Below are 19,449 nucleotides of genomic sequence, written 5' to 3'. Positions count from 1 at the left end.
TATCTACTTCTTGGACACTCTCCTCCTCCTCGTCCAGTCTAGACTAGATATCCACTACATCTAATGCACAGCTAGTATCTAGGATTTCCTTTTCTTCTTTCTGGTGTTAGACCCCATTTTTTGGGTCCAACACTTGCTGGTTCTTCGTTTACTTCATCATTTAGTGGAATACATCCTTAGTTGCTTCCTAAGTAGGGGTACAGGGGAGTTAAAATTTTTGAGGCATGACTGGAAAATGCATTTATTTAGCCTGACATTTGACTGACTGTTTGGCTTTGTGTTTAAAACAATTTTCCATCATCTTTTTAAAGGTACATTCAGTTGTTGCTACTGGAAAGTTCACTATCATTGTTTCCTATTTCTTGTATGGAACTTACCCTTTCACCTCCCAATGATTTTACAATCTTCTCTTTTTCTCTGGTGTTTTCTAGTGACAGGGATGAAATTTTTAAAATATAGAAATCCCTTTAGCTTCAGCAATATTTATTACATTACTCCTTAGATACTGTCTTCTCTTCCATTTTCTCTAGTATATATTCTACAGCTGTTATTTAAGACGCTACAGTTTCTGGATGAATACTCGTTTTCTTATTTGTCTCCACTGTTGTCCATCTCTTTGCTAATCTGTTCTACTTTCCAGATTCCTTCAATTTTCCCTTCTAATCCTCCTACAATTTTCATTTCTAAAAGCTCCTCTTTTCACTTTTATAGCATCCTATGTATGTCTCGTTGTTCAATATTCTTTTATGTAAGGATATTTTGATTCTATTGACGTTTTCTTCTCTCCCTTCATTGTCTGTTTCCTCTAGCATGTGTTCTTATTTCTGTCTCAATCTGCAAGCTTTTCTCAAACATCCAGTGGAAGACTAAGGCAGTTTAACAGCTATTTGGAAGGTCTGTTGCACAAGCAGGCTTGCTGACTGCTGTCTTCCCTGTAGGACATCTGGAAGGCAAACCGGCTTTTTCACTGTATAACTCCTGAGCATCATTTCATCATGAAACCCCAAAGCAGGTCTATATATGCTCTTCATATAGACCACTTCGGCAGCACCTGTTTATTGTCTGCTATCTGTCCAGTTTGGACCAGAGCAGGGAAAGGTAGAGTGTGTAGGCTTTCACATAATTCCACATCTCAATCCTGTGCCTTATCCCCACCCTTCTTTATAGCTATTTCCAGATGTGGAATCTATTTTCCTTTCTTTGAAAATAAATCTCAGGACTCTCGTGTTTAGAAGGGAATTGAGGAGGCACGTCAGGATTTGCCACCTAGCTGCAACGACGTCAATGCAAGAACAGACAGGTGGATCACTTAAGCAGAATGAAAAGTGCTAAACCATGTATTCACGGGAGCTTAATAAAGGATAGCACACATGAGTAAGCTGAAGCCTCATTACCTGTTAATTCACCTCCCTAATAGTGATTGCCTACTTCTCTGAATAAAATACATTCTCAGTGTAAGCCAAGAATCCTCCCTTTTATCCACTTGCCAAATTACTCTGGCTGTCTGCCTATACTGCCTCTTTTTACGATGTTCTTAAAACTATTAAATCACCTCTCCACCTTGAAGAGCATATGTTGTCTCAATGTCCTAGCTTCCCTTGATAGAATTTGTCTCCTTTTAAAACTGGGCTTTAATTTTTAAAGTCAAACCTAATTTGGAATAAAAAGGTTAACTGTCATTAGTTCATAAACATTTACTCAGTGCCTATTATGCCCCAGGCACTGGGGATACAAGGATGAGAACAATATGATCTTATACTCAAGCTGCCAGTCTAGTCTCACAGGCTTTCTTAACCAGGAGTCTTCAACTGAATCAAAGAAGACAGAAAATTATTTTGGGGACTATTTTCTTAATTCTCTCCAAAATGGTATGTAACTAGTACCACACTAAATGCAGTGGAGAGATGCTAATTCATTACACGTAATAGATGCCTCAGAGTATTATAGGTTTAGTCTGCTTGCATAACTCTAGTTGAAACCTGAGTGACAAATGGCCAGATACAACAGTCTGATAAATAGTATGCACCAGTTTGCTAGGGATAAAATTACAGTAAAATCTTAAAAACAAGTTACTTAAAAAAAGTTTTGCAAACTAGTCTCAATATGGAGTTTAGTCAATATAATAAAAAATTATTTTTTAAAATGTAAATAGTTTTAGAAGAGACTGTGGTAGTGAATAATATATGCTGTGATGATTTTCATTTAGCATTTAACATTTATTGAATGCTTACTATGTCCTGGGCACTGTTCAGATCAGTTGATATGTATTATTTCCTTTAATCCTCATAATCCTACCTCATAGTGTTACTATTCTTATTTCACAAATGGGAAAACAGGGGCTTAGAGATGACTTACTTTAAGGTTAAACAAGTTAAAACATGATAGTAAAGAATTCAAATCCAGTTTGTCTGGTTTCAGAGCCTGAGATCTTAAGCTTTATGGTATAAAATCCCTCTTCAAGTGACTAGTCTCCTTCCCGTGGGAATGGGGCAAAACTATGCTGGTTGGTTGGTTATATGGTTGGTTATGGTTGGTTATATGGTTGGTTATGGTTGGTTATATATAAACCCTAGTATGAACAGCCTAATGGGTATGGGAGAAAGGTAATGCCTACATGGTGTACAAAAAGCAAAACATCAAGTAACTCAAACTCTGTAGTTTGAAAAATGAAAAATTTGAATTTGAATAATACAGAGTCATGTATATCCAAATTTAAGGGAATATTTGCTTGCTTGTTTTAAGTAGCCAAAATTAAAGTTCTATAAGGAGTGTTGTTTTATAGCCCTAAATGTGCTCCAAAAAATAAAATTTCTAGCTACTGATAAATTATACGTATAAAAATTTAACTCAACATAAAAAAAAAAACCACTCTAGATCAAATATTATCCAAGATCCCAAGAGCTAGTTCACCATTTTACTTTCTGTTAAAAACTTAACAACAAAACAAAAAAAACTATACCAAGGGATGCTTTCCCAGTTTTAAAAACAGTAAAGTATACACAATACACTTTGGTTTCTTATTAAATGTTTCAAAAATAAAACCATTTTGAGAAAAGAGTGATATTACACCTTTATGGTAGTGCTGCAAACTGTTTTTCTGTAGAGGCATTTTCTGACAAATTTGGTTTTACAGAGTCAAAGAATGGTAGGGCAAGCTGCTAGGTTATTTTTAATAACATATTTTCCTATAGTCTGATATCTAATGGTCTATTACTCATAGTTTTTGTTTTGAACTAGCAAGAAAATATTTTAATGACATTTTGATTTGGCAATAAAACAAAATTAGTAATATTACTACACAGGAAATAGTAAAATAAGATTTTAAGATTCTTTATGTAATAGAAATCTCAACTTTTTTCACTCATGCTTATCATTGTCTTCCAATAATGTCTTCCATTTTATTACTGACATTGTTATTTAACTGGGGCTTTTATTTTTTTCAAAGTTCTACTGACTTGTTGATTCACCCACACAATACAGATTTTTTTCCAAACTAGAAAAATGTGCTTGCTGCTGCTGCTGCTGCGTCACTTCAGTCATGTCTGACTCTGTGCGACCCCATAGACGGCAGCCCACCAGGCTCCCCCGTCCCTGGGATTCTCCAGGCAAGAACACTGGAGTAGGTTGCCATTTCCTTCTCCAATGCATGAAAGTGAAAAGTGAAAGAGAAGTCGCTCAGTCGTGTCTGACTCTTAGCAATCCCATGGACTGCAGCCTACCAGGCTCCTCTGTCCATGGGATTTTCTAGGCAAGAGTAGTGGAGAGTGGGGTGACACTGCCCTCTCCAGAAAAATGTGCTTAGTTTTCCTTATGTAAATATATATCTTTTACTCAAATCATGAATTCTCTGCTAATTTGCAACTTCTAGTGTTCTTTTAGCAAACACTCATCAGCTAAATTTCTGAAGTACCTTCATGTCATATAGCTTGTTTTCTTTTAATATACGATCATAGAAAGCTAAGAGTACATTCTGTGAAGACAGCAAATTCCCTTTCTCTCCCACGGAAGGTCACTTTCCAGCTCTGAAATGTTATGATTCTAATGTTTACCACAAATATACACTAAAAGATATATTCTTCTAGTGTAGCTGTAGTGCAATTATTTGCCTGTAACACAAAAAATGTGTCATTCCAACTTACTAATTTTAGTTTAAATTAAATGAAGGCGGCACATGAGTTTAAGAACAAACTGTGCTTTATACTCCATAAGCTATTGCTTGATGCACAGCTGAACTTGAAAAGATAAGAGAATATTTTAAAAATTTAAGTCAGAAACCTTGCCCAATTCTTTGATTCAAATAAATCTGTATCTAAATGAGACTATCTTCATTTTTGTAATGAACTTTCATTCTTATTCTAAATATTTAAGTATCAATAAGGCACCGAGTATCTATATGAGAATCTAAGTTACCCAACGAGTTTCAGACCAAGAATAACCTTGAAATCTGGCAAACAGGACTAGCTCAAAGCTCAAGAGCAGACAGGGCGGTAGCTGGGTCATTACATATTCTCACATCTATCATCTTACATTAGGGAAGAAAGAGCCTCAAGTCTCATTTATTCTTTTTTTTTTTTTTTTTAAATATTTTTTTTCATTTATTTGGCTGCACCAGGTCTTAGTTGCAGCATGTGGGATCTAGTTCCCTGACCAGGGATCAAACCTGGGCCCCCTGCTTTGGGAGCTGACAGAGTTAACCACTGGACCAGCAGGGAAGTCCCTCATTTATTCTTAACCATTAGTTGTGAATGCTTGGTATTAATACCAAATGAAGAACTACATTAACATTAACCCCCATTCTGTCTCAGATGTCGTAACTACAGATTTGAAAAAACTGACTCTGTCACATCCCAAACACTGAAATCATGGAACACACTGGTCGTGCTTTCAATCTGGAAGACAAACGTGCAATTCAAGAGATCAAGATTAAAATTAAAAACCAGAATTTCATTACCTTGTGCAAGCATGTTAAATTCCAAGAACAGTGCTATGTGGTAAAGCTCCATGGCTTCTTCTGCCCTGGTCATGTTTGGCTTCCCTGCGACGAGAGCCTGAACTTCACTGAGACTGCCCACAGAGGGGCTACAGTGCAAAACGGCCAGGTCCACCATGTCAGTATACATACAGTGTAATATCACTTTTGCATATTTTTTTGGTATAATGGACTCATCTAATATAATTCTTGTGGGAGTCCTCAAAGTTCGGTCTGTGATTTCTTCACCAGTCCGTATCCTTCTTTGTAATAAATTTCGAAAAAATGGGGACCGTGCTGAAATAATAGCCTTGTGAGCTTTGAGCTCTTCATCTAAACAGTTCTGATTTCCACCAAAAGCTTCAACCAGTTCAGAGTCTGAAGAAAAACTAAGGACGACATCATAATAGCACATGTAATCAAAGAGTCCACGCATATCTACATCAAGGGAATTTGGTGTTCCAAATTCTTCCCTAAGCTGAACGAGGATATCAACATTTTGAAACCTTGAGTCCTCCATTCCAAACTCTCCCGTGTAAAGGTACTGGAGCAAAGCAGAAAACATGGGCATATCTATACCAGCTGTATTGATGTCCATGATGATCTCTGCCCCATATTCAGGTGAGGAAGAAAGTAGTGTTTTAAAAAATGGACATCTTGCCGCCAAAATGGCACGATGAACAGGAAAGCAAGTTTCTTGAAATATTAAGTCTACATCAGTACAATACTTGTACTCATAAAGATCGGCCATATCTTTCTGCAATGTCCGGGCTTCTGGTCTAGCCACACTGGCTTGTAAAGAAAGCTCCTTTAAGGCTGAAGTTCCCTCATATTCCTCCACTAATGCATTGACATCTCGAACATCCCACCCAGAGAGGAGTTCTCGCATCTGCTTGGCGTGATCAGCAGACCGATTAGATTTTCGACGCTTGATAAACTTCTTTTTGAGGGTGGCAAGGCCAGAGGTTCTCTTTTTTTTGTCCTGTGGTTTCTCATGGCCATGGTCAAGACTATATAATTTTGATTCACAACCATAGCCTTGCTGAGAATAGGATGATGTCCCTAAGAAGGAAATTAAACAAGTGAAAATTTATTTCTTTTTTCTTAGCAGTCATTTTCAACATTCAATTTAACATACATTTTGTGCTAAAATTTTTACAGACATTTCTGAACCATTCAAGTAAAACTGATTTTTGTTTCTATAAAGGAAGGTTAAAAAGTTCAAGTAACTCATTTTTATATTAAATAAGGAATAGGGAAAAACAGAGCAGATTATTCATTGTAAAAAAATGCTAAATTTCTATGGGCACAATAAATGAAATAAAACAATCAAAGATCAACTGTGCTACAGCAGCTTGGTTAGGATAAGAATCATATAAGCCAGATTTACACCTGGTAGGAAAAAACATGGATGCTGCAGAATTATTATATATATTAACTTTTTCCATAGCTCAACCCTCTTTTCATCCAAAAAGACCACTGAAAACACAATCCTATTTATATCCACAAAAGAAAATGAGGTTAGAAAAACTGAACTGGTTACCTATGAAAGTCTGCTGGGCTTGAGGATTCCCCCCTACTCTCGGGGAGCATGAATGAGGATAGCTAGATGCATTAGCACCCATTTTCTTCAGTCACTCAGGCATTCCATCTGCTGGTTCTTCAGAGTATGATCCCAGAGGCCTTTACGGACTTTCAACCCTGGATCCAGGAGCCTCTTTTCATCCATTTCTTGATATGAAACAAAAATAATTTTATTGTTTCAAATGTATCTCAAATTGCACAGCTAAAAAAGAAAGTTATTGAAAACTTGGCTTTTATTTGCAAATAATAATATACTGTCAAATTCACATGTAAAAATTTCAGAAAATGTAATTAAACAGCTAAATTTGACTTATGTATCAGTGCTACCTGCAATTTTGTGCCAGAAAATGTACCAATTATATACATTCTAAGAAAGCAAAAAGTACCATATCAGATTTATTCAGGCATTTTGCTGAAAGAGGGGGAAGGAAAGATAGTTCAAACTAAATTATCTCTAGGCTACTTGTTCTGTAACAATTTTGAGGAAATTATAATAAATACAGTGAGAAGACACAAGGAAAAACAAAAACTTTCATCTTTCCTCCCCATAAAAGTCCTGAAATAGAAACACTACTTTCTTTTACCTGATATTATGGCTTAGAAAGGATAGGGCAGTACCAGTAACAGATAATTTTAACAATTATAGGATAAATTCCACATTACAGAACCTTAACTCTCAGAGCTGCAAGCTGAAGATATAAGCACAAAAAGAAGAAATTCTAAGAGAGCAGAGTGTTCACAGGATACTTCTAAATCTTTATACCATCCAGATATATAAAATTTATTTGACCAAAAGCAATAATGGTTTAAGAGAAAACACAATTTAAAATCTATTATTGGAACTGTTAGGAAACTAGGCAGTTAATATGGCCTCATAATGAAGGATGAAATTTTTTAACAGTTAAGAGTTAAACACAAATATCACAAAAACCCTGCTGGAAAATAGAACTATGTCAAGATTCTTGGCATTTATTTTCATTTCTGCTACATAGTGTAACCTTAGGAAATCAAATTTAAGAAAATCACTTAACATCTGTGCTTTCCTTCAATCTTTTCCCACTATAATCATATGGAAGTTCATTTATCTAATAAGCATAGAATTACCTGCCTACAGTGTTCAAGAGGAGACTGGGAAACTCTGCTAACTAGATACTATGAGAAGTAGCAGTAACTTCAATCAAATCATATGCTCACATGTAAATTTAATTTCCTATTTGAAATTTACCTACCATAGAACACAGCACATTAGACTTTTTGTATATATACATTATATATATTATATATAATGTAGAAATATATATGTATATATGTAACATATATATTATATATATAATGTAGAAAAGGCAATTTTTTGTGATTCATTTTGAATGCTGTCAATTTTTATAAAATAGAAACTAAATCTGCTTGTGTTAATTTCAGTTCAAACTTCAAAAAACCGTAAGTTTAAATAACGGGCTTCCCTCATGGCTCAGTCAGTAAAGAATCCATCCACAATGCAGGAGATCACCTGCAATGCAGAAGACCGGGATTCAATCCCTGGGTCAGGAAGATCCCTTGGGGAAGGAAATGGCAAGTCACTCCAGTATTTCTGCCTGGGAAATACCATGGAGAAAGGGGCCTGGTGGGCTATAGTCCATGCGGTCGCAAGAGTCAGAAACGACTTAGCAACTAAACTACCACCACTACCAAAGTCTGATTAATAAATCTTAATTTTTGAATTCCTTAAAAGCTTCAAGATTCTATTGCATTTTTACTGGTTCTTTAGGAGAAAACAGGCTTTCTTAAAAAAATAATACAAATCAACTTGTTTACAAAACAGATTCACAGACATAGAAAACAAATTATGGTTATCAAAGGGGAAGGGGAGGGATAAAGGCTTAACAGATACACACTACTATATACAAAATAGATAAACAACACGGATTTATTCTGTAGCACAGGGAACTATATTCAGTATCTTGTAATAACCTATAATGGAAAGGAATCTGAAGGTGTACACCTGGAACTGGCACAATGCTGTCAATCAACTATAAATATTACAACAAAAAAGAAAAAACAGGATCCCGGAAGCCAAGTTTGTGGTCTTATTTTCAAGTCAAGTCCTATTCTCAGTCACTAAAAATTTTTATTTAAAACATAGAAACAGCATCAGCAATCCTATGCAAACAAAGAAGTCTGAAATATACTAAGAAAAAAATCCAGAGTAAAAATATGCAAAATAAAAGCCTTTATCAAAACGAGAAAAAAAAAGATTAAAAAGACGAGCTCTGAATATGGACGTACTGGTGGATGATGGAAAGTGCTGGTAAAGCGTCACTCCTACAGTAGCCCTCTCACTTCCATCTTTACTCATTCTTGAAGTTCCACGTTGCTTCATTTTGTTGTTTTGCTTTTGATTTCTGATGACTGCAGAGTAAACTCACTAACACAGAACAAAGTATGCTGAAGAAGCAAACCAAGAGCAGAGACTTGGGTCCAGATGAAGAAAAGCCGGAGTGTCTACAGAAATGGACAAAGGTAACCTGCTCTCACTCCATCTCATAAATAAGATGAAGTTGACTATTCTCTCATCTGCGTGTGCATGTGCACACGTGTGCACACACACGAAAAGTATCTTCATCAGAGAATTTTGCAAAGTTTGCAGGGACAGAAAACATTTTTGCACTGGTCTGAGATTTAAACCAGGCCAAAAATGATTAAAAAAAAAAAAAGCTCAATTTTATGATTAGCACAATTAGATACTCTATAAGGTATCCCCAGAAAGGTTAGAAAACCTCACCAGCCCCAATGAAGACAAAAGAACACCCCGCAAACACCAGAGAAGTCATAGCTGAGATACTGATGCTTGGCCATTTGCCACTATAATTAGCACCAGAAGGACAGCTGGGGTCTCTGATGAAGTGACTTGAGATAAAAAAGTCTTCAGGACTTAGGGACAGTGTCTCTTCCTGGCAGCTCCAAGTCAATGGAAATCCCCTTCAAGATGAACTGCTTTGGGTGACATTCATATCTCCTATTAGAGCTCTGATACTAAAGTACATAGGCCTTGGAAAGACTTGATGGGAGAGACTTTTTCTGGATCAGATATAATCCTTAAATCCCTCCTGCGTCCCCAATCCCAAATCCCAGGAGTCACTAAAGTTACTAAAGCCATATTTCTCGAAATTCTCAGGAAACAATTTCTTAGGTAACCAAAAACTCATGCCAAATGGAACACAGTATCTTGTTATTTATTTCTTAATTGAATCTGCTGCCTTTACGCTGGAAGTGAGAGTTAGTCACAGTCTTAAAACTCTTCAGGGATATTTTCATTCTGGGCAAGCTTTGATTGTCTCCTACATAAAACAGGATGAAACGTAACCTTTGGATGATAGACAGGAAAGGGAAAGGGAGGGCCTCAGGGACTGGGAGAGGCCCACAGGATGCAAATGGTCCTAGAAAGCTGATAAATCATTTTCCCAGAATCACCTTTCTGGGAGAGCTCCTGCTAATAGTTGACATGACCAATCTCAATCAGAGGATCCAACTGGCTTAAAATAAGCTTCCGTGATTGTAGCATATCCAACTATGGGAGAAAAAAGTCATGCTGAATGCAACAGAGAAAATTTACAACCCAATGAAAAAGAATTGAAAACGAAAATCAACCTCTCCCCTAAAACCCCCCTCCCCGCAAAATCCCTAGGCCAGCATTTCCAAAGAGTTTTCCCAATGTTTTAGAAAATGCAGAGTTAAACAAAGCTTTACTTTTCCCTACTTCAGAACTTTTTTTAGAATCTTTGAAGTGCGAAGGTGCACTGTGAACCTCCAAAAGGAAGTATTCAGCTTAATCTAAAGGAGCCCTTTTGCCCCACAAAGCAGTAAAACAGACTTGCATAACACACTTGGAAAACTCTGACCTTTGCCATAAAAATATGTTTTTACCTTTTAGGCTGCAGACAGAACAATGAGTGTCAGGTACAGTAAGTCTTGTACCTGAAAGCCTTCAAGTTTGTGAACTTTCAAAGATGCAAATATGTGTTCCATCACCACTAGGCACGAGTGAAACTGTGCCTTGCCTCCCATTTCCTATTGCCATCTATCCTTGGGCTCTACCGTCTCCCGCCTCCTGTCCCTCCACCAGTCGGGACTCTTCTTGCCTGTTCACTTGATGCCAGCCTCTGTATGCCAGCTGTTGTACTGTGCCATTGTGCTTTTCAAGGTACTATACTTTAAGATTAAAAATGCTTTATTTTTGTGTTTGTTTTCTATGTAGTATCTGTGTGAAAAGTATTATAAACCTATTCCATATTCCAGTACAGTACTATATAGCTGATTGTGTCAGTTGGGTACCTAGGTTAACTTTGTTGGACTTAATGAACAAACTGGACTTACACAGGTGCTTTTACTGCATCTGAGATAGTTCTCTCTCATAACTAATTTATCACTTACATGGGATAAGTACATTTAACGTCTATGAATCTCAGTTTTTATAAACCAAAGTTGAGATGTATGGGCCAGATGTATAAAATAAGTCAAAACAGGGTTCCTAAAATTCACTGAAGTGTAAGACTTATTGATTTGTAAAATGAGGATGGGGAAGGGAGTTATTTCTATATTAAATGTTATTGTTTCAATGAAAAAAAAAGGGCAACTGAATTTTGAATTTTAAACATGTTTTCCACTTAGTCTGATTATTAGGTATAATTATAGAAGAACAGGAACGTGGGACACATGTGACTGTGAAAAACAATTCATAATTAAGAAGAAATGCAAAACTATAGTAATATTTCACTTCTGTCAGATCTAAGAGGACTACATCATTCAAATCAGGATACGTGAGAGTGAAAAAGGGTACCACCCAGGCCTAAGGAGGCAAAGCTGGATGAATGATAGTTTCTATAGTCAAATCTCACATTTGTAGAGCAGCTAGAAAAAAAGGTTAAAAAGAAAAAAACAAAACCTAAAAGTTAAAAGAATACGATTTCCTATGTCCATTCTCATTCCCAAGCATGTTTTACCCAAAATAACAGCTATCATTTATATACCAAACTCTGTTTAGAGCATTTATATGTATTAAACCCACTTGGTTCTCCAAATACCTCTTAGATAGAACCTTCAGTTCTATCCTCGGACACATAAGAACAACAAAGCAAAAAGACTCTGAACAGTACGTCAGAAGCAGTCAGCAAGACCTTTGCCTTTTGCTGCTGCTAAGTCGCTTCAGTCGTGTCCGACTCTGTGCAACCCCACAGATGGCAGCCCACCAGGCTCCCCCGTCCCTGGGATTCTCCAGGCAAGAACACTGGAGTGGGTTGCCACCTCCTTCTCCAATGCATGAAAGTGCAAAGTGAAAGTGAAGTCACTCAGTTGTGTCCGACCCTGTGCGACCCCATGGACTGCAGCCTACCAGGCTCCTCCGTCTGTGGGATTTTCCAGGCTAGAGTACTGGAGTGGGGTGCCATTGCCTTCTCTGTTGCCTTTTGAAGGCATCTTTAAATAGATAAGATCAAAGTGGAAGGGGGTTTAGACCCTTGTCTGGGTCTCTAGCAGAGGTTAAGTGAGACCCAACAGGGCAAGCTGGACCAGAGCAGCTTGGCTCAGCTATCCCCAACACCAAAGCTTCTGTTGTCTTCTTAGCAATAAACTGTACTCCCCCTAACTAAGGCAGCTCTAGAAGCAGCAGGATAAATTTTCTCTAGCAGGTAGGAATAAGGGCATATAAACAGAGTTTGGAAATGATTATGAAGCCCTCCAAGAACTTGCTCAATCAACTTTTATGGTAAATGGTGCTGTTTGGAACTTTTGTGTTCACAGTAGGAAGACTAGTTTTGAGCCAGGCACACAGTATTTGAGTGAATGAGTGAAATCACTTTTCTAACTGGGGACAACTGTTTTCACTGCTGGTTTAGTGGGCTTCCCTGGTGGCTCAGATGGTAAAGAATCTGCCTGCAAGGCAGGCGATCTGGGTTTGATTCCTGGATTCGGAAGATCCCCTGGAGAAGGAAATGGCAACCCACGCCAGTATTCTCGTCTGGAGAATCCCATGGACAGAGGAGCCTGGCGGCTCCAGTCCATGGGGTCGCAAGAGTCGGACATGACTGAGCAACTAGCACTTAGTGCTGTACAGAGAAGCAGCTCTGGATGATACGGAGAAGGCAATGACAAGTCTGAGTCTAGATAGGAACCTACAGAGGATCAGTAGAGAACTATAGCTGAAATCAGAGAACATGTTCAAAGCAACTGAATTTGAAGAAAAAACATGGAATTTCTCATAAACTTCACTCAAAGACAGTTTAGATTTTCTGTCACCAACTCAGTGAATGTTAAAAAGCAAAATACAAGGGCATATTTCTTGTTGATGAGTTTCTCGGGGCTCCCCTGGAAAATCTGGAGAAGAAAGAAAACATCCTGGTGAAGCTGACAGTGAGCCTGACACTATGGCTACACACGGAGAAGAAAAGAAAAAGAACAAACCAGAAACAGGAACGCAACCCTCAAAGGCCCCCTCATCCAGGGCAGTCTCCATGAGGACATCAAGTGCTTAACTGTAACTTCTGATTATCAGGAGAATCAGCATGTGAATGGTCCTAGGAATTATTCAAGTTCTTATAAATAGGAGGATAATAATGGTTTAGGGGCTGGAGTTAATTTTGTACTAAAATTCTATTTTTCCTCCCATCACCCAGAGTAGAAGAGTCTGAACAGATATGAGGGAAAACCCACTAGTTTATATTTTCAGCCAAGAGTAAGGTATATACAATGTTGCCCTCGCCTTAATAATGATCACTCATGCCATTCTGATAGGCTTCTGCCCATAATACCTCTGATACTCACAGACTCTTTGTTAGGATGTCAAATGAAGAGGTATTTCTCCTAAAAGTCTCCTGAAGTTCATAGTTAGAAACAATCTTGCAGACATAAGTCCTAGTAAAGAAGTAGGAACTTCTCAAACTGTAGGTCTGAGGATGAACAAGTTTTAAGACACCTCCATTATGAAAGACCCCTCTTACAGAGACAACAACACCTCGTAGGTAAAGTGAGAAGTAGAAAGTCAGACAAAACTCTTCCCTTCCTAAGGATTTTATGAGGCCTTTCTTGGATAAATGATAAACTATTTTCCCCTTTCTTTCCTCAACCCCACTGCTTATCCTGTGCTACTTGTAGCTGAAATGCTAGACGAGAATATTACAGTCCAAACAAATTAGACCAGAACACATATTCTAGGTCCTGTTTATGTAATACAAGTCTGCATCTTAAAAACACTCTTTTGCATTTGTTTAGGGCATCTATAACAAAACACTAAGACAACCCAGATGAAGCCTTTATCACAGAACACATAGTAAACGCGTACCTAATTGGTGAGGGAGGTGGTGGAAAGGAAGAAGTGGGAAGATGATAAAGTCTACTTTGCAATGTGGTTGGCAATGCTGTGAACCAAGAAGAAACACAGGACAAGCGATTTGTGGGTGACCTGGGAGTAATAAGGATAATGGGCTTGAGGTCCCAGAAAGACATACCAGGGAAGACATAATGCAAACAGAGAATACATTAAAGGAGAAATCTATAAACAAGAGTTTCCTAATACAGTTGACCTTCTGTACCCACAGGTTCTGCATCTGCAGATTGACCCAACTGTAGATAGAAACTGTTCAGAAAAAAAAATTCCAGAAAGTTCCAAAAAGCAAAACTTGAATTGTACACATGTTCTCAACTATTTACATGGCATTTATACTGTATTAGTTATTATAAGTAATCCAGAGATGGTCTCAAGTATATGGGGGATATGTACATGTTATATGCAAGTCCTATGCTATTTTATGTACGGGACTTGAGCATCCACGGATTTCTGTATGTGTGAGGATCCTGTAACCCACCCCCCTGGATACTGAGGGATGACTATGATATTTTCACTGCTCTAGCGGCTTGAATTAGCAAGTTTACAGTGCTTGAATGAAACACTCACATCGTCTACTAAAGAAGTAGGAAAGGCTGCTCTGGAAAAACAGGTAACCGTATCACTTCTACCTGTATTTAGCACTTAATTCTGCCTCAGTACTGCTCTCACCTCAGTACTTCCCCACCTAACATGGAAGTTACTGTAGGGGCAGAAAGTGTCTCGTTTCTGTTTGGGTTGATGTAAACTGGATTTAAGTATTTATGCTTATTATCATATATATTTGTTTGATTTGTGGTTATCTAGCACATTAATCTGGAGAAGGAAATGGCAACCCACTCCAGTATTCTTGCCTGGAGAATCCCAGGGACGGGGGAGCCTGGTGGGCTGCCGTCTATGGGGTCGCACAGAGTCGGACACGACTGAAGTGACTTAGCAGCAGCAGCAGAGGCTTAACACTTGAACATACAATACAGCATTATCTCAATATAATTCATCTACTTCTGATGGAAGGTATCATTTATAAACGTCCTGTCAATGTTTGCAAAAGATAACAAAGAGTCTTAGAACAACAGAAGGACTAATATTATGTGATGCTACTTATATGAGGTATGTAAAGTAGTTAAAGTCACAGAGACAGAAAGAATAATGGGGGTTGCCAGGGGCTGGGGAGCCACTGGTGAAAATGAAAAGGTCTGGAGATGGATGGTGGCGGCTGCACAACAGTGTGAATGTACACTCACAACTGGTTAAAACGGTAAATGCTCTGTTACCTGTATCTTTAATCATAACTTTTGAAAAGTAACTGGAAAAAAGACCCACTAAGACAGGAAAGCAATGACATGAGTTCCCCCTTTTTACATTCTCTAATGACTGTAGCAGAAGTATCTTCTAACAGGGATAAATAGTTCACAAAACACTTTTCCACACATGAAGTCATTTTATTCTCATATCAAGTCTTCAATGTCGAGAGGACAGGTTTCATCCTCTCATCTCTGAATGAGGCAGTTAAGGTAGAAACACAAAGCGACTTATCTAAAGTAAAATACTGGGTTGGCCCCAAAATTTTATCCATATAGCAAAATGGCAAAGCCAAAACTAGATACCAGTCATTCTGATCCCTAATCTAGTGTTTTTCCCCTCAACAAGGAAGCATCTCAAAAGTCCTCGGTCCTGTATCAACCTTTCTGATGGGAACAGCCATGTCTTCCTTATGCTTCTTTACATCTAACTGCACTGTTGATTTTGTTACGGTTCTTAAACTGTTAAATTTCCTACTTTATCACCCAACTATGGTTAAAGCACAGATCTTAAATTAATCTCTAGTGCTTTGCATTGTTGGTGAACAATAAAAAAGTTTCCTGATTGTGGATTACACTCCATGAATATCAAACCCTTTAGCATGCAAACACCAAAGACAATTACAACTATGGTTTTCTATTTTCACTTCTTATCACTTGTTTTTTCCTCCTGTGCAGCAGTTACTTTTGCAGTTTCTGTAATAAAGGAAAGAAAAACAACAAAAGTAGAGAGACTAGGAAGACAAAGCTCAACAGTTACCAATTTGTAGCAGTCTTCTATCACTATATCCCAACCCTCTTTCTACCTAATCTCTCTGGATTATTTAGAAGCAAATTCCAGACAGCATATTATTTCATCTATAAATACTTCCTTATGAATCTCTAGAAGAAAGGATACAAGAGAGCAACTGTAGTACTATGATCACATCTAAAATCATGAACAATAATTCCTCAGTACGAACTTCCCAGGACAGTGCTGACATTTCCATCACTGGTTTATTTTTCCTTAAGTTTGTTTGAATCAGGATCCAAATAAGGCCCATGCATTGTGACTGAATGACTATGTCTCTTAAATTTCCTTTAAAAGGTCCCTCCACAGCCCTTTCCCCCTTGCAGTTTTATTTTTATTATTGAAGAAATCAGGTTATTTGGTTGTTTCCCATAGTCTGAATTTGCCAAATGTATCACTATGGTGTACCTTAACATGTTTTTCTGATCCTTGTAATTATAGTAATTGACAGATCTAATAACTTAGTCACGGAGAAGGCGATGGCACCCTACTCCAGTACTCTTGCCTGGAAAATCCTGTGGATGGAGGAGCCTGGTGGGCTGCAGTCCATGGGGTCGTGAAGAGTTGGACATGACTGAGTGACTTCACTTTCACTTTTCACTTTCATGCATTGGAGAAGGAAATGGCAACCCACTCCAGTGTTCTTGCCTGGAAAATCCCAGGGACGGGGGAGCCTGCTAGGCTGCCGTCTGTGGGGTCGCACAGAGTCGGACACGACTGAAGCGACTTACCAGCAATGACTTAATCAGATTTAGGGTCATTTTGGTACTTTTAAAGTTTGTCAAGATTGCTTCACAGGTGGTGATGTTTATTTCCAACATAGGTATCAAATGTCTAGTTCTCATTCTCAGTAATCACCAACTAGAGTTATTAATTCATTAGGGGTTGCAACATGGTAATATTCTATCACTCCTTCTTTATTCATTGGCTAAAACACTTTTGTAAGAGAAACTCATCCATCGACAATTCAGTTGTTTGCACAGAAAAGTCAGAATAAATGATTCTTTACCTTTATTAATTTTCTTTGGCTTCAAAATCACTACAGTGACTGCAGCCATGAAATAAAAAGACTCTTGTTTCTTTCAAGGAAAGCTACGACAAACCTAAACAGCATATTAAAAAGCAAAGATATCACTTTTCCAACAAAGGTCTGCATAGTCAAAGTTATAGTTTTTCCAGTAGTCATGTACAGATGTGAGAGTCGGATCATAAAGAAGGTTGAGTGCCAAAGAATTGATGCTTTTGAAATGTGCTGGAGAAGACTCTTCAGAGTCCCTTGAACTGCAAGAAGATCAAACCAGTCAATCCTAAGGAAATCAACCCTGAATATTCGTTGGAAGGACCATCGTTGAAGCATACTTCGGCCACCTGACGCGAAGCGTCAACTCATTGGAAAAGATCTTGATGCTGGGGAAGACTGAAGGCAAAAGAAAAAGGGGGCAGCAAGGTGGTTAGATAGCATCACCAACTCAACGGACATGAATCTGAGCAAACTCCGGGAGACAGTGAAGGAGAGGGGAGCCTAGGAGTGCTGCAGTCCACGGGGCGGCAAAGTGTCAGACATGACTTAGCAACTGAACAACTGCTTTTCAAAACAATTAACATCCCAGCATTTCTCTAAAGATGATCAGCAAGTTAAAAACAATTATGTGTTCACAGATTTAGACATATTTGGTAGATTTCAATTATTTGTAGTTATCCCTACTGACACTCAGATTGTACCGTATTTGGACAGTGGAAGCTTATTCAAATTAGCTCCCAAGACTTTGTAACCATAGTTAGTTGTCTCAGAGAGCTTCTTTGCTTTCTAGGGTTATACCTTATTCTAGGCATATCTTATCTTTTTCTTGTCTTAGACCTGTAATCAGCCATCTATTTAAAGGAGCCCTAATTCCTTTCCTTTCAGTGGGAAATGGTATTTAGAAACCACAATCTGGGTGCTAAGTGGTGCTGACTGCCTTTTTAGTACACAGAGCTAGGAAATGTCATATACACGTGTATATACATACACATACATACATGAGTATATACTGATGATTCTAATCCAAACTCAGGTTTAGAGAGTTTTCACTTAAATTTTATTAGTTGTACATCTGTTTCTCCTTTCTCGCATGCCAAAACCCTATTTTCAAAGCTGCCTTCGTAACTGTTCTTTTATCTCACAATATACACACAATAGCCAAGACTTAAAATGTTAACACTATCACCAGCAATATGATAAACAAAAATCTTTCTGAGGGGCAATTCTTTTTTACCCTCAGAATTACCCAACTCAAGATACCTATACATTATGCTGTACGTAAGTCACTTGCAACAGTCTGCTTTGGGTGATTACATCACTAACTGGAAGTACACTTTTATTTCACTTTTGACTTTTGGGCACTATATTTTTAATTAATGTTGTTATATATGTCTGCAAAATGTTTAGATGAATCTAAAGTCAAAACCATAAAAAAAGACATCCTCAAAGACTAGTTGCTCTCCCTGTCTACTTTAACCTAGTCTCTCCCTATCCCACAGGTAACTTTAATAATATTTTTACATAATACCCTAAATTCCCTCTTTTTTGGCTACTATCCACTGGCTCCCTACTATAAGCAATACTGAAATTGCTAGTATCTTCTTCCTCCTATCTCAATCCTCCAGTATCTAATTTTAAGTAACATATTTATTTACAGTTGGTATCTACAAAGTAATCAGTGAACTTTTCTACTTTTCATATAGTCTTTCCACATATTTGATAATTAAGCTCTATCTATAGAATTTAACAATAAAGTACTACATACTATATTGTCTCTCAATTTTACTTTACCAATAAAATTTTAATGTTCACCACCAATTCAAAATACTAGTTTAAGAGTGTTATTCAGAACACAAGTCCATAATCCTTTATCAGGTAGAAACCTTTGGAGCTAAATATATTCTAAAATTCAGACTCCTTTCCTTCTCTTTCTCCCTCTTTTAAAAGAAAATAATATGGTATATGAAATATTTACTGTATACTATGGAAACACCCCAGAGAAGTTTGTCATATTATCCCGTATTTTGCAAAATTATCATCCCCTATTTTGCAATAAAATATTCCCTGGTGGCTCAGATGGTAAAGCGTCTGTCTACAATGCAGGAGACCTGGGTTCGATCCCTGGGTCGGGAAGATTCCCTGGAGAAGGAAATGGCAACCCACTCCAGTACTCTTGCCTAGAAAATCCCATGGACGGAGGAGCCTGGTGCAGGCTACTGCCCATGAGGTCGCAAAGAGTTGGACACGACTGAGCTACTTCACTTTCACTTTCACATTAAATATTTAGACTAAGCTATGTTACTTCAGGTTAGGTTTTGTTGTCAAATGTATTCAGGTCATATCATCAGTGTTTGCCATTAAATGAGTCTCCCTAAAAAAAAAAAAAGGCTTTCAGTACTTTTAGAATTTCAA

The 19,449-nt window shown here is 37.8% G+C and overlaps 1 protein-coding gene across 2 annotated transcripts in view; it reads right to left on the bottom strand.

Annotated features, from left to right (window-relative positions):
• Positions 1-19,449, bottom strand: part of BTBD7 (BTB domain containing 7) — an 88,961-nt gene that overhangs the window by 50,382 nt on the left and 19,130 nt on the right. For both annotated transcript variants that reach the window (XM_086363158.1, XM_086363159.1), the window contains exons 2-3: positions 6,513-6,700; positions 4,952-6,031 (exon numbers count right to left, since the gene is read on the bottom strand). In XM_086363158.1, the coding sequence (XP_086219284.1) occupies positions 4,952-6,031; positions 6,513-6,594 (1,162 nt within the window). In that variant the 5' untranslated portion in view covers positions 6,595-6,700. The remainder of the gene's footprint in view (positions 1-4,951; positions 6,032-6,512; positions 6,701-19,449) is intronic.

Source organism: Bos grunniens, chromosome 21, assembly GCF_055505025.1.
Source record: "Bos grunniens cultivar Pamir isolate PY7600 chromosome 21, Bosgru_T2T1.0, whole genome shotgun sequence".
In the NCBI taxonomy this organism is placed as follows: Eukaryota; Metazoa; Chordata; class Mammalia; order Artiodactyla; family Bovidae; genus Bos; species Bos grunniens.
This window is presented reverse-complemented; position numbering and strand designations above follow the sequence as displayed.